Raw genomic sequence first — 15,871 nt, forward strand, 5'->3', positions numbered from 1 at the left:
ACCAGGCCGTAGGTGTAGGACCAGTCAGTTGACTCAAAGAAGTGGTAAATTAATAGGAACATTTACAAATATAATAAGTAACACAACTTAATGAACACCTACACTGGTTTCTCATGTCTATTTCCCAACACCAAAAGAATAGATTAAATTAAAACAAAAAATAAAAAAAGTAAACCAGGGATACATTTAAGCAATAAATAACAAATCAATACATACCATCAAGACCATCAAGATACTGTAAAGTACACTCAGTACTGTTCACTGAATATCACAACATTACATTGATAGAGCAGATGCAAACCTGGTCCACATTTGATTTACGGGTTCACCCAGCTTATGTGGGGTTTGCTCAGTAGATGAGATGTTCACAAGGCTAGCGCACTAGGCCCCAATCTATTACAGATAGACTCGGCAGGTGCTCAGTCCTGCTTTGTTCAATGTTACAGAACACAATAGGTGCCTGAACACCTATGCACTTGAAAGGATGTCTATATCACACTTGCCCGCTCTTTGCAATACATTTGTGCCAGGACCGGCGCATGAGGGTGCTGTGACTCCTGTTGAATCACAAGAGGTCACTTAGTTGGGAAACTATAAACACCCTGTCTGAAATCTGTGTCGGGTTAATTTCAGAAATAAAGGGGGGCCAAAACAGAGGGTGGGGCCAAAATAGAGGCAAGATTTGTAAGTGGTATAGCCTGGTAAAACAGAGCAATATAAAAAATGGTGTCCACACGTACATTAGTCCACACCGCCCTTCCCCACCCCACTGCCCTGTTAAGCAACTCTTCTCATGACTTGCTGCTCACCATTGGAAGCTCCTAAATCACTACCAGAGCGCCTCTTCCAGCACTGAAGATTACTCAAAATAAATAACACCTCCTTTTGAAATGTCAACTGCCCCAACCTTTCACATTGTGCCCCAAACCCTCACTCCCACCTACTGTAAGTATTGTATCGTCCTCTCCATTGGCGTTGTGTATGCCTTGTCAAGTGATTTGTTGGACTAGCATTATTAATTGCCCTCTCTGTGCTACCTCTGATGTATGGCACTGCCAATAATTCCTCATGCTCTCCAGAACCATGACTTAATTAGTGAACCACGTTGCTATTGTAAATCACCCATGTAAGGCACTGTTCTAACCGGTTTTATATTCCTATTGTACAGAGATTCTGTTTGAAGTGCTCTCCTTTGAATTAAGAAATACAAACAATGCAATTTATGATGTTCCTATGATGGCTTCAAGGTTTTGTACACCCACTCTATAATTTATTGAATTTAATGATGTTCCACACATTGTGTGTTATAGGTGTCAATTGCCTCATGGATGCGAGGAAAAACATGTGGAATTTGTGGAAACGCCGATGGACAAAGACAAAATGATCTTCTAAAGCCAAATCAGGAAAAAGCTCTGAGTTGTTCCAGTTTCATTCATTCTTGGGTTTTGCCAGACGGTTCCTGCTCTGGAGGTCAGTATGTAGCATCAAACGAAAATCTCAGGAGCAACACATGGTAAAACAATAGTTTACTTGAAACTAGTAGAACAACATATAGGTATCCAATTAAAATGGAACACAATGCATTTCAGCGACACTCCACAACAATATTGTGCACTCAAGAAAACAGTGGAAGTCAATAGGAGCCCCTTGTCAGGAAACCGCCATGCATGCCACCCTGTGTTATTATCATGCATAGGTCACTGCGTCATTCAAGAGGCCGTCTGTAGGAATGGCCTGTTATTGGATCCTCCAGAAAGCTGTAAAGAGGTAGACCATCTATAAAAAAAACATACAAGGGACGAAAAGGGAACAGAGATAGACAGCATATATACCAGTTGTAGGAGTGATACCAAAAAATTAAAGCCATGTTTCATATTTAAGTCCCCGTGGAATTCAAGGTCCAAAAAAATGTACACCGCAATACAGGAAAAGCAGGGCCAAACTTAGGCATTCTAGGTCGCTTGTAGGTGCAGCAAGCGATATTGAAAGACACAGCAGGTCTAATAGCCTACTGGGGCAGTAGACATACACATATAGTAGAAAATAGGTCATTAATGATATGAGAAAAATTGCAATTAGCAAAGGGAGAATGTATGAATAAAGGCAAGAGGAGGACAAGAAAGAGGATAGCATTGCATGACATGAATAAAGGAGAGCTAATTAGCAGAGAATACTCATTTTTGGGCAGACAGAAATCAAGAATACCTCAGTCCTTGGGGTAACCACTTAGTAAGGTGGTAGAAATGCTATCTACATAATTGCAATGGAACAAGGTAATATAGAATCCATATCAGGGTTGGGTTGGAACCTGACCTGATAAGAGGTTACTAATTTCAATAAGGGTAGTTGAACAAATTATTTACCCCTGGTAATGTTCTTTTGACTGGATGTTCATCCCATGTATTCCTCGTCTTAGATATATTTGTAAATCTGCTTGCAGATTTCGAAAAGTTTTTCATAATAGCGGGTACCGTGCGTCATCGACTCGACTTAGAGAGATGAGGTGATGGGTAAAAAGGAGGCAACACAATGTTTGTGCTAAATGGAATTCCAATACCATTTTAGGGTGGAAAGACGGACGTACCCTCAAAGCCACCTTATCCTTAGAAAAGGTTATGAAAGGTGGCTTCGAAGAAATAGCCTGAAGCTTGCTCACTCTGCGGGATGATGCAATTGCCATTAGAAAGATAGTTTTAAGGGTTAGCATTCTGAGTGGACAAGAATGCAAGGGTTCAAAAGGAGCTCTCATTAAGCACTTTAACACAAAATTCAAATCCCATAGCGGTACAATAAAAAGGACCTGTGGAAATAAATTCATCAGTAACTAAATTGGTATAGGGATTTTGAAATAGGAAACCTGATCAGGTGAGTGCTTAAAAATGGAAGCGCTGCAATCACACCCTTGATCATGGAGACCTGAAGCCCTTGATGGGCCAGATGTAGCAAAAATGACATCACAGATGGAGTGTTGCATATGAAAGCATCAATATTCTTAGATCTGGACCAGCTGCAAAACTTGTTCCAACGGCAGTGTTACAGAGACTTTGTTGCGGGCCTTGTGGCCAAAAGCAACGCTTCCATTACATCTGCCTGAAGGTCCAAATCCTTGTATCTTACCCTCTCAGAAACCAGGCGTGAAGGTTCAGAGTACTTATTTCTAGGTGAAGAATGAGACCTCCCTTTTGCAATAGCAGATCCTCTCTTTGGGGAAGACGAATTGGAGGGCAGATGGCTATCTCTTGTAGGTCTGGGTACCACGTTCTCCTGGCCCAATCCGGAGCATTCAGATTCATAGATTTCACAAACTTCCTCAACTTCCTGATGACATGAGGAATGACATGGACTGATGGGAATGCATACAGGAGAAGAAATTCCCAGTCCACTACAAACCGCTGATCGACAGGACATTCATGTGTGCTCCCCGCTCTGTGAGGGAGACTTCTGTAACAACTGTTATCTCTCGACATGGTTGCCAAAATGTTCTCATTTCAACACGTTCTCCTGACAGGGCCACCACAGGAGATCCTGTGCAACCTTTTTAATGGCATGAAGAAGGTTCATCATTCTGCCGGAGAACTGTGACCACTGAGAACTGAGGGCCCATTGAAGGGACCTCATTCTGAAATGGACTTGAGACTGAGCAACATCAGGAAATCAAAGGCCAGAAGAAGATACTGAGCACTCTGAACATTGTGGACCATTTGCAGAAGATGTTGAGCCCTCAATTTGGGGGGTGAGGCATTGCCTCAGGATTAGTCCAGCACCACTCCAATAAACTAAAGCTTGTGAGAAGGTGTCAAGTGGGACTTCTTGAAATTCAGGGAGAATCCCAGTCTGTGAAGAAAGTGGCAAGTATAGCTGAGATGATCTTGAGCCTGCGCAGGGGAGCAAGCCCTGATCAGCCAATTATCCAGGTAGGGGTAGATGTGAACCTCTCCCCTCCTTAGACTTGCTGCCACCAATGCCTTCAGTTTAGTGAAGACCCATGGGGCGGAGGTGAGCCCGAAAGTCAGAACTCAAAACTGAAAATAAGAACCGCCAATGGCAAACCTTGTGTACTTTCTGTGTCTGGGATGAATTGGCACATGAAAGTAAGCATCCTGAAGATCCAATGACACCAACCAATCCTGGAGTCAAAGGGCCTGAAGAATGACCTTCTTGAACTTGTCCTTCCTGAAGAACTTGTTCAAGCGTCTCAAGTCCAAGATGGGTTTCAGTCCTCCGTCCTTCTTGCGGATTAGAAAATAATGAATGTATCAACCTTGATTCCTCTCAGCTACAGGTACTGAACCTATCGCACCTTTCTCCAACAGGGTGAGAATAGCCTGTAGGAGGAGCAGATCTGAATCTTTCAAGGCTTGGCCTTCTGGAGGACGATCTGGGTGTCTTTTTAGGAAAGGGAGGCCGTAGTCATCAGCCACAGTCTGCATTGCTCAAGCATCAGAGGTTATGCCCTGCCAACTCTCCAAATGCTGAGTCAGCCTGCCCCCCACCACAGTCCTGTGAACCAAGGACTCAGAGGGGTTTTGGGGTTGTTGCTGAGGCAGAGGGCAAAGACACAGAGGCTGAGAGGGGAGCTTTACCTCCTCGTCCTCGCAAACCATGAGGTGCCCTTCTTCCCTCTATACAAACTGGCCTCTTCCTCTTTCAAATGAATAATAAAAACAAAAAGCCTGACCCCTCCAACTGTGAGAAGACCTTTGCAATTGTTGCAGCTCATGTATCGCTGCTCCGGGTGACCGAGCTGCCACCTTGGATGCCTGTAATTCCTTTAGGTTCTCATCAGCCTTGGAATCGAAGAGCTGGCAGCCATCAAATGGAATGTCCAAAAGTCAAGACTGGACGTCAGAGGCAAAACCGACTTTCTCAGCCTTACAAATCTACTGCCGACAGTACTTGCCACCCTAACCCTGCTTATGCAATTCACAGAATCTAAACCAGACTAGAGAGACAGGCACATAGCATCCTTACTCGCTTGTACCAGGTTGAGAAGACATTCTCTCTCTTCCTCTTCAGGGATATGCTCTGCTGGTAAAGCCATTACATCACACAAGGAGTGTGTGTACTTGAGCAGAGCACAAGTCATATTAATGACCTTCAGGCCCATGCTGCCTGCAGAGAACACTCTCTTTCCTAAGGCGTCAAACCTTTTATCATCCCTATCTGGGGGAATAGTCAGATAGGCTGCCGCCTTATTAGTGGAAGTGGCTGCATGAACCACTAAGCTCTGAGGCGTGGGGTGTTTAGACATAATACTTGGATCAATAGAGGCAGGTCTGTATTTTCATGCCATATCAGTGTTAACAGATGGTGTAGTATCTGATTTTAACCAGTTCTCTAACACCATGGTTCTTAACGCTGTGTGAAATGGCAACACAGGCTCCCTTGGAGAACCTCCATCTAGGATGTCTATGAGAGCATCCTTTTCAAAGACTGCCTCTGGCCTTCCACAGCTCAGGTATTCTGTGACTCTGCCCATAACCTAATCTAAAAGAAGGGTCAGCATGTGCAGCAGAATCTGGTGTGGCAGAATCTGTTTCTGGCAAAGTGTCCATGCCACTAGCATCTCTCCGAGGGTCCTCATCATCTTGCATTCTGGACTCCGCTGAGATTAATTCTTCAGGCACATTAGGAATGCCGTACTCCAAGCCAAAAGGCACATCTCCCTCATCCTCTGCTACCTCAGAAATCAACCCCATAGTTTTGAACAAGTCAGGCCTTGGTAAAGTCTTGAGAAATCTTCGAATAATCCTACAAAGACCTCAAGGACACAGATGGCGTTGAAGGCACCGGGGTGTGAACAGTTTTGACGGCTTCTAGGGCAACACAGGCCTGGATGGCCTGGTGCCTGCTCTTTCAAAGGAGTCGAGGAGGAACGTTGTGGCTTCACTCGATGAGGAGATGAAGCCTCCATCAATGGAAGGGAGGGGACTTGCTGCCCGGGCCCTTTGGCACATGAGTAGTGGTCTCTGAAGACTTCCTGCTGGCCTTACTAGGTGCAGTGGGGGCCAAAGCCTTCTTTGGTACCTCTGAAGGGGCGGTTGGAGCCACCATCTTAAACACCTCCACCATCTGGAGGCAAACATTCTCCCAGTCAGCTTGAGATGCTGACTTAGTGGGAAAGCGTACCCACTTTTTGTCAGGTGTTGAGTCTGTCGAAGACTGTTGTGAGCGATGGCAACAGTTCTTTGATTTTTTATAAAATGAGAACAAGGACGAATTACCAGCTCTAGATCTCAAGCGTTTATGATTAGAGTGCTTCATCACAGGGGAAATCTACCTGGATTCGTCTGGTGGCCTCCTTTTGGAAGGGATTGATGCAGGAGATTTAGAAATGGGTCTTCCTGTCACAAGATTCCCCTTCCTCTCCCTAAAGGCCTTCACAGTCATCGACAGACATGGACCGCAGTTGTCGGTTTTATGTTCAACTCCCAAACACAAACGCCAGATCTGATGTGGGTCCGTACGGGACATTTTAGCTCCAAAATTGGAAAACCTTTTGGAAACTCAATTTCGGTGTAGTCATCGTCAAAAACCTTTTAGTTTTTGAAAACACAGCAATAAATCACTGAGGTGATGAACCATCTGAAGCGTGTTGAGCATGTGGAAAAATTGAACTGAGGCAATGGGCACCGCACAAGCTACTTATACCAGCATCAACGTCATTGGTGAGGACAGGACGGAGGCTGTCGAGGGCCATGTGTCAACGACAAACAGCGCACGCTAGTATGAAAAAAGTTTCCAAAGCTGCAAGCAGACTTACCAATATTTCTGAGATGAGGAATATGTGGGATAACACAATCCATTCAAAATGATTTTCTGCATTGTTGTGTAAGATTTGTGAGAGATAAAAGGGTACTAAATGATATGTCGTTACCCCATGCTGGTTACATTAAGGAAAATATTAGTAAAAAAAAGGAATTAGACCATGCAAGGTCTTCTTATTGCAGCTTTCTTTTTGTGGTCAACCTTACTGCGTCAGATTTTCTTTTTAAAAGATGGAGGCAGAAAGTAGGTGAAAAAAACAGAATTTCAGGTAGGAAAACATCAGAAATGTCATTCATTCCATCATTCTTTTTTTGCCAAAAAAGGTTTTGAAGCTCTATAAAAAAAATAACTTTTTGGGAGAAAAATAAAATGCAGGCACAAAAAGTCTGTAACATGAAATTTCAGTTGATGGTTTATCACCACTGAAAAATTGAGACAATTGCTGTTGTCCAATATGCTCTTCTACTCAGGGATTGACTGGATGGTGACATTAGACCTGAAAGATACCTACCTTATTATCCCCATAGATCAGATGTACATGAAACATCTCTGATTCAGGTCAGGCAATCACACATGTTAGATTACATGCCTACCATTTGGCTTTCCCTGGATCCTTGGTGTTTCACAAAGCTTCTGCACTCAGTGACAACAGCTTCAACGAGAAGGGGTCAAGTCTGATGGTATATCTGGATGACATTTTGATCATTTCCCATTTCCAGCAGGAATGCCTATGACACTGGAAATAAGCAGATCATCTCCCCAAATCAAGACACAGAAACAGAGTAATCACAGACTAGGTAATATCTGGGGTCACACATTTGTTTCTCAACAGGGCTCTCCACATCTTCCAGTTCAGAAGGTCAGATGAATAAGGAGAGAGCATAAGATAAATCTGGAAACACAAGAGATATCCCTTCAACAGCTGCCGGTATTGAGAGGGCTCCTTACCTCATTCATTCAGGCAATATTTTCAAGCCTATTCTAATACCAAGCTCTACAGAGTCTGAAAATAAATGATATGAGACAAGGGATAGCTTACAAATCGTACTCATTTCTAACACATTTCTAACACATGGTTGTGAAGAGCACAAGAGCAATCTTTGGTTCTTCCCCAGACCTCTTTTTAGAATCCAATGAAAGCCTGGCAGAAGGAGGAGGAAGATGTGGCGAGTCGTCAAAAAATTGGTTATTGTCAAACTAGGAGTCAACGGCGCATATCAAATCTTTAGAGCTTCTTGTGGGCTGACTTGCAAAAGGGACATTAGGATGCTTCATTCTGCTATGTATTGAAAATGTATTGGCAGGCATATTCATCAATAAACTGGGAGGAACCCAAGCAAAGGCCTTTTCGGTTATGAAAAGGTCACATTTGGAATTTGGTCTTCAAGGGGAATAGAACACAGCTAAGTACAGAGTGACAGAATGGTGAGTCAGGGAAATCTGATATGACCGTGATCTGAATGTGAAAATGTTAGTTTTTTGGCCACTTTGCTCCGATTGGGGTTCCATCCAGTCAGTGAATATTCAGGCTACGAACAGTTCAGCTGCAGGCAAGACCCAGAGGATGTGCCAAAAGATGCCTTATTTCGGTGCTTTGACAATGTCGGTCTTTATGCTTTCCAAACATTTTCCCTCACCTCAAGGGTTCTTCCAGAGTGCCTAAAACAGAAGGTTCCATTGGTCCTGTTGACTCCTCTTCACAAACGCAGGCATGGCTCACCTCTCATGAGATGTTGGTAGACTTCCCCACTACTGATCCTACGTTTCAGGGGCATACTAGCAGACCTGTATTGTTTTACTCACCAAATGTATGCTTAGAAAACCTTGCAACGTAGTGCCTGGAGGGTTTTGCGATCTACGGAACTACCTGTGAAATGTCAAGAGTGTCTGCAAAGTTCCTTCTGACTTCTGATCCATAGGCACCAAGAAAATATTTCTGCTTGGATGGTCTGAATAGGTTGGTCGATTCAAATACATCTGCAATACAATTTGACTCCTGTTCTTCATGTTGTGGTATTTAGCTGTATCACATACCTACAGGCCAGTTAATGGATATTGCTCTAACATCTCTACCTATCATGCACTGTTTGAGTGGAAATTGGTGGATAACCACTCTTTTGAAGAGATTATTGCAATTGTTTGGCATGTTATTCTGGTTTTCTATATAGTTTTGTGAAGGTAGGATAACAATAAGCTTCCACTACAGGCACTTTCTACTAAACTGGTCATACTATTGCATCTTTTTTATATAGGCGAGTTAGTGATGCTACGGTTTTGGATTTCTTGGACCGATCAAAGGCCCTTATTGCTGAGTGTTTTCTTAACCCTCAGAGTACCACATGTCTGTGACATACACGTATCCTCCCCAACTTTATCATGAGCAATACGGTATTAGATGTTAAAGATTTCATGACTCATTCGGCCAGGGGTTCTATGGCCTCTAAAGGATATTGGTCAAGAGCCGATCTGAAGGATATACTCAGCACTTTATTGTAAGCTAACACATCATGCTTCAGCTGCATTTTTTCCCCACTTTAAACTTAAATCGGCATAGTACTAAGTCTCTGTGCCTGCCACAAAATAGCTAATTTGCTAGTTATATGACAGGAAGTCTGGATTTTATTAAGGCATGGAAGTGAGAATGATCACACCCATTATATTTGCTTCATTGGACTCGACCCTTACTCTTGCCCTTTTGTAATTTTAGCCTCATGTGGTGATGGTCCAATGTATTGATTGAACCAGAATTTGTGAACACGTGGTCAAGAATTTTAATTTTGGGACTGTGTGTGATTGATACTGCAGTATTAGAATGTGAACTACATGGTGTGGTGGAGGGAAGGGTGTCTCCTAGGCAATGGACTATTAGGTAGAGGATTACGGAAGATGGAGTCCATGGAATAGGTTGTGTTCCAATTTTTTTATATTCTTGCTAATGTGTGAATAAATGGAAGAGACAGCACTATCCTCACCTCCCAGCCTTAATCAAAAGCCGGCTTTTCCGATCAACGACTAGTAGGTCACTATTTATCACAGTTAAGCAATGTTTCCCTGCTGTGTGCCACATTGACTTAATCATGGACCTGAGTCCTCACTCTTTTGAAAACAGGGGTGTTGGTAGGATTGGAAAAGATCTGGGGCTATGCTAATGGTGGGACTGTCGGGACTCGGGGCTAGCTAACCTTTTGGTTGTAGCACCTGAGTTGTTATCTAGGGGCTACAACGAAAAGAGTTCCTGATGAGGACCCCATTGTTATCTTCAATGTCTAGCATGGAAGCACATTGATGAATTAACGTCGTTTGGCATCTTTATAACTATCAACCTTTCTAAGCTATTTTTTCAGTGAAATGAAAGGTATGTCTCCAACAATTTTCAAATGAAATGTCTACGAAAATGCATTGTAGAGTTTTGCAGACACTGAAAAATAGTGTTCTTTTGAAATTTCATTTTCATTTGCCATTAGATTGCAACTTAAATCACCAGTTTGTTCGACTGGACAGACAAATCCTGGACGAGCAGGAAGCCACGTGTTACTCGGTTGAGCCGGTGTTACGCTGCCTGAATGGCTGTGTCGCAAGAAAAACCTATCCAGTCAAAATCGGATTTCATTGTCTTGCCAAAGGTACTGTACCAGGCAAATAACATTGGGTTTTCTGTCTACTTGCTACAATTATTAGTTATGCAAACATATGTTTGGTGCATTTAGCAAAGTCATTAATATTGAAAGGAATAGAAATGTAATTTCAACGGGTAATGAATGAATAGCCATTTATAGTTATTTCTCCAATAATGTTAAACCTATAACATGCACTTCCATGTCTGCATCAAAAACTGAGGTCGCCAGGGTTAGTAATACGATCACCTTTCAATATAGCAGGTACTGACAGATTTCTTAAGTTTCTAAGCGCTGCAATAATTCGTGTTATTACTATTTTCTTTTGCCTCATGTTATTACTATTTCATGGTACAAAAGTAATCGACTTCAGAAGGATGAAGGTCTGGGTGGGCCTTGCCTGGATTCGAACGGTGGCATTTAAGTTAAAAAGACTGATGCGTAAACTGCTTAACTCAATCAGTTATTTTGCCAGCTAGTATTTTTATTTTCTGACAGTGAACCCCACATAAAGCTGTTTGTCATTTTGGTTTGGGCCTGCCAGAAGCCATAGTTTGTCAGAACTAGATCTGTCAACTCACACAATAGAACATTCTTCTCAGGGGTCACCGTTTATTTGTAGGCCACCACGTCGTAGTATGAATTACAGTGGAAACTACGTACATATTTGTTTGTCATTGTGAACGAATTGTTACTTTCCAAGCGAGGCCACGAGCTCAGGCCAACAGGTTGTTTTCCATTGAATTTGTTTGCAAATGGAAAATAAGTGGCATTTTCAAATCCATGAAGCAACAGACCTGGACAATGAACCGTACATTTTGCTGGGAGTAACCCATCTGAGAATGTTAAGGATCACCTCTAAAATCAAGTGAAAACGTGCACACGGGCAGGTGAAGGCTGAGCTTTCATACACCGTAGGAGAGAGGAAAAGGGTAAGCTCAAAGTGGTGACAATTTAATGTTGTGTTTTGGAAAACACCCTCCATTAGGTGAATAACTGACCATTTAGAAAAAAGGATGAAGTCGATTCCAGCCTTACATAGCTTTTTTGCTGTCGATCAGCTTATGTTTTAGAATTTGAAGTAAAAAAACGGTAGGTGTTTGTTGTTGATTTGGTTGCCTTGGAGCTTCAAGTAATGAGAAATCCAGAGGGAGGCACAGCACTAACCCAAGTGATGTCCAAAACAAAAAGGGGCAAAACTGGAGATAAGGAGTGGCCAGTGGCAGGGGGCGTGTAATGCGTTATGAGTTAGACTGAAGCGTGTTTGGCATGGTGTAAGGCAGTAATTGCAGAACTGGAGATGAGGAGTGGCCAGTGGCAGGGGGCGTGTAATGCTGTATGAGTTAGACTGAACCGTGTTTGGCATGGTGTAAGGCAGTAATTTCAGAACTGGAGATGAGGAGTGGCCAGTGGCAGGGGGCGTGTAATGCTGTATGAGTTAGACTGAAGCGTGTTTGGCATGGTGTAAGGCAGTAATTGCAGAACTGGAGATGAGGAGTGGCCAGTGGCAGGGGGCGTGTAATGCTGTATGAGTTAGACTGAAGCGTGTTTGGCATGGTGTAAGGCAGTCATTGCAGAACTGGAGATAAGGAGTGGCCAGTGGCAGGGGGCGTGTAATGCGTTATGAGTTAGACTGAAGCGTGTTTGGCATGGTGTAAGGCAGTAATTGCAGAACTGGAGATGAGGAGTGGCCAGTGGCAGGGGGCGTGTAATGCTGTATGAGTTAGACTGAAGCGTGTTTGGCATGGTGTAAAGCAGTAATTGCAGAACTGGAGATGAGGAGTGTCCAGTGGCAGGGGTGCGTGTAATGCTTTATGAGTTAGACTGAAGCGTGTTTGAAAGGGTGTAAGGCAGTCATTGCAGAACTGGAGATGAGGAGTGGCCAGTGGCAGGGGGCATGTAATGCTGTATGAGTTAGACTGAAGCGTGTTTGGTATGGTTAAGGCAGTAATTGCAGAACTGGAGATGAGGAGTGGCCAGTGGCAGGGGGCGTGTAATGCTGCATGAGTTAGAGTGAAGCGTTTTTGGCATGGTGTAAACAAGTAATTGGTGCTGTCCTACCAGTGCTAATCATCACACAATCGGCGGTGCTTGAGACTGTTTTTGACAAGCAGTGGTGAACACGAAAAAAGACCAACACAATATCCTCTTTTTGATTTTTGGAAGGAGGAGACCAACAACAGTTCCAAAACACACGCCCCCCACCCAGTTCCCTACAGCAGAGCATGGGGCCAGATTCACAGAAGCGTTTTATAATGGCACAATCCTATAGAAAAACGCTCTGTGAATCAGGCCACAATCTTTTGCAACTATGTTTCATTTCAGAAATTCAAATCTTATCCTGTATAGATTATTTAAACTCCCAAAACAGCGATAAATACCCAATTTTACTGTTTACAAACATAGGGCCTAATTCACAGAAGCCTGTTTATAATGGCAACACCCCACTGGAAAATGTTCTGTGAATTAGGCCCATATGTACTTCAAATGTGACACAATAAAATGTTCTGTATGTTTAGTGGTGTCCTCCTTTCTGTTTTTTAAATATGCTAACCATCATTAAATTCGGTTTTCAAGGTCTTTATTACAGATTTTGCCGATGTAAATGCGCCTACCTTTTCCTAAACTCTGTCCATGTGGGTTTTGAATTTCTCCATGGTAGTTGCCATTTCAGACCTGCTGGGCCCCATTTCCTCCAGGAAAATGTGTACATTCCCTTTGACGGCAGTTTGCTGTCCGTATTCTAGGGTATACTTTGCCTGTGTCTTGGTTAGGCTCTTTGTGTGGTGTGGTCAGGTTTTCTTTCCATCTCAGTTTCTAACCTAATGTTCAGCCCCTCTGTACGTTAATAATTCCCAATCTAGGGTTCGTGCCGAGTTCACCTCTGACTCACCCAGCTATATGCTTATGGATCACCTTCAGTTTACATGTTCAACAAATCACAATAGCAACAGTATATTCTCGGATTTAACATAAGCCTTAGTACATATTTTAATACAATGCAGTTCAACAAGTGTTCACGTTTAGTATTTACACAACATTGTGCTTAATATACGCTCGCGGATCAGTTAGGTTGGCACAGGTAATCCTCGATCTACAGGTCAACGAAGGACAAGGTCTCAGTACATGACCCTAACATTTGGCCTACGGGCAGTTTAGGCATTAACTTGCACTTAGGGGTCAAGACGGCCATGTTACAAACAGAAGAACACTGTCCACCGTTTTAGAACACAGGGTGACTTTGGAGCGAGAATCAAAATGGCGGATGAACCTAAAATGGCGGCTAAATTGACCTAAGGTCAGAACCTTGCAACCCGGATTTCTTCGAAGAGCGACTGGGCTTAGGCCAATATATACAGTAAAGGAGGCACAATATAATATCCTGTTTAACAATACATATAGAAGGATGGGTATCACCAGATCCCACCCACATGGTATCCTCCAAACCTCAAAGGGAAGAGAAGTGTTAAGGAACTCAACACAGTCTACTCTTCATGATACTGATATGTGTGTGGAGTACAGCTGGCCATATCTTGGATTGCACAAGGGTCCCACATGGATGTACACCAACAACATTAGTGCTTTCCCTTCACCCCCCTCCCCCACCAAAGAAAAAGCCACTCACTTGTGGAAGATGAGCGGGGGGCTGTCTCCATAAATAAAAGCATCTGTACAATAGACCTAAAATCATTTTAAACACAGAAAACCTTTTAAAAGTACAACAGACACAACAAAAATTAAACAAGATAGATATATGTATGATGTAACTTCTCTATATAAATATTAGATGTAAGTTGTATAATCAATGTATCTTTCCCTAGTTGGGTATGCGAACATTCAGCAACTTATACAAAATCAATTCCGAGCCAAAGATGCTGTTTAATACAGATCGACAATTTGGCTACCTCTGCTATTTATTGCAAGACATGGTCCAGCAGCTTGGTAGGTTGATACATATCAATTAATGTATTCCATTAAATAGGGGAGTCCTAATATGTCTATGGCAAACCTAGGAAGGCATCAATTCTCAGGCGATGCATTGTTATATAGGAGGACACTCACTGCTTAGCTGGAAGCAGCTGCTGAATCGAAAAAGTGAAATGTCGCTACTAAAATACATACAGCTGGTAGAAAAAATGATCTTCAGCTGGTAACAAAGAATAGCTGAAAACACGTTGCTGATTCCTCAATCCTAACTCAAGAGAATGTGGCGAGGCGAGAGATTTTCAGCGGGTTACCTGGACCTTTCTGTGCCACCCCCTCACTGGATACAAATATGCTGAATACGCATGCCCACTGTGGGAGTCACAACTCATATGCGACCATCAGACTGCAGGAGGACCCAGTGTGATCCACTTTGGAGAGCAATGGATGGAGCAAGATGAAGCTATATAGAAAGTGTCCTTGCTTTCCACACTGTTTTAACAATGCCTGCCTTTGACCTTCTCTAAGATGTACAGTGTTGATTATTTGATATGATACAATTCAGTTAATCCTCCATTCTCATCCTTATTAATCAATCACTCAACAGCCTTCGACTCTATTGACACTGTCGACCTTCCCTCCTTCGGATCCTTTCCTCTCTGGGAATCAAGGACATTGCACTTGACTAGGGGGCCTCTGCACGTGCCTAATCCATCGCGTGTAACCCCATCACCCCCTTCCCGTACATCAATGCCAGACCATGTCCTTCAAGGCCGAGTCCTGTACCACTGCTCCCTGGGCAAACTCATCTTCTACTTTAGCTTCCGTTATGTCCTTTTCATGGATCACCCGCAGAACTTCTTCTCCTTTCCCCACTTCTTCCCCACCCTCCTGGAAGGCAACACTAACTGTCTTGCTGACATTTGTCACTGGAAGGAAACATTCTGCTGGATCCTGCACTGATATATGACAGACGTAATGTTTGTCTGCCTAAAACTTCAACCCCACTCTCCTGTCTCCCGTCCTTGTTCCCTTCTTACCACCTCACTCCCTCCCCTAAGGCGTGCAACCCTGAGGTCCTCTTTGACAGTGACCTTTGAATCCTGCAATTGTTCATGTCGAAGGCCACTGCAGTTAGGTACAGCCACGTACAACATTCTCCACATTAGGAGAATCCGATGGAAACTCTCATCCCAGATCTAGTCCTCAGTAAAATCAGCTCCTGCTCCAGTTTACTACCTGGCCTTCTCTTCACTTCATGTACCCTCTACCCGGTATACAGTCAAATAACGAAAATAAAAAAGCAAATGAAATGATAACGAAAATGTAATTATGAAAAAATATCGAATTTGTTTTTAAAATATATATGTGGGGATGGGAAAGGGGAAGAAAGCGTTGGGGAGGGGGTCAGCGTAGGGTTTATAACAAAAAGAAACAGGCGGTTTAGGGGGGAACCCTACAAATAAATGAAGAATAGAAATCTGGATTTTCCGCTATTTGTTTGTCATTAGAATTGTATTCTTTATTTTTCCATTAGTTATAAAGACATGGACCCCCTCTACCCA

General features: G+C 43.1%; 1 protein-coding gene across 1 annotated transcript in view; it reads left to right on the plus strand.

Annotated features, from left to right (window-relative positions):
- LOC138559733 (vitellogenin-like) overlaps positions 1 to 15,871 on the plus strand; it is a 1,213,840-nt gene that overhangs the window by 1,116,985 nt on the left and 80,984 nt on the right. Inside the window, exons 34-35 of the mRNA XM_069642739.1 lie at positions 1,311 to 1,470; positions 10,233 to 10,391. Coding sequence (XP_069498840.1) covers positions 1,311 to 1,470; positions 10,233 to 10,391 — 319 coding nt within the window. The remainder of the gene's footprint in view (positions 1 to 1,310; positions 1,471 to 10,232; positions 10,392 to 15,871) is intronic.

The sequence above is a fragment of the Ambystoma mexicanum genome, chromosome 1q (genome assembly GCF_040938575.1).
Source record: "Ambystoma mexicanum isolate Mex_15411 chromosome 1q, UKY_AmexF1_1, whole genome shotgun sequence".
Classification (NCBI taxonomy): domain Eukaryota; kingdom Metazoa; phylum Chordata; class Amphibia; order Caudata; family Ambystomatidae; genus Ambystoma; species Ambystoma mexicanum.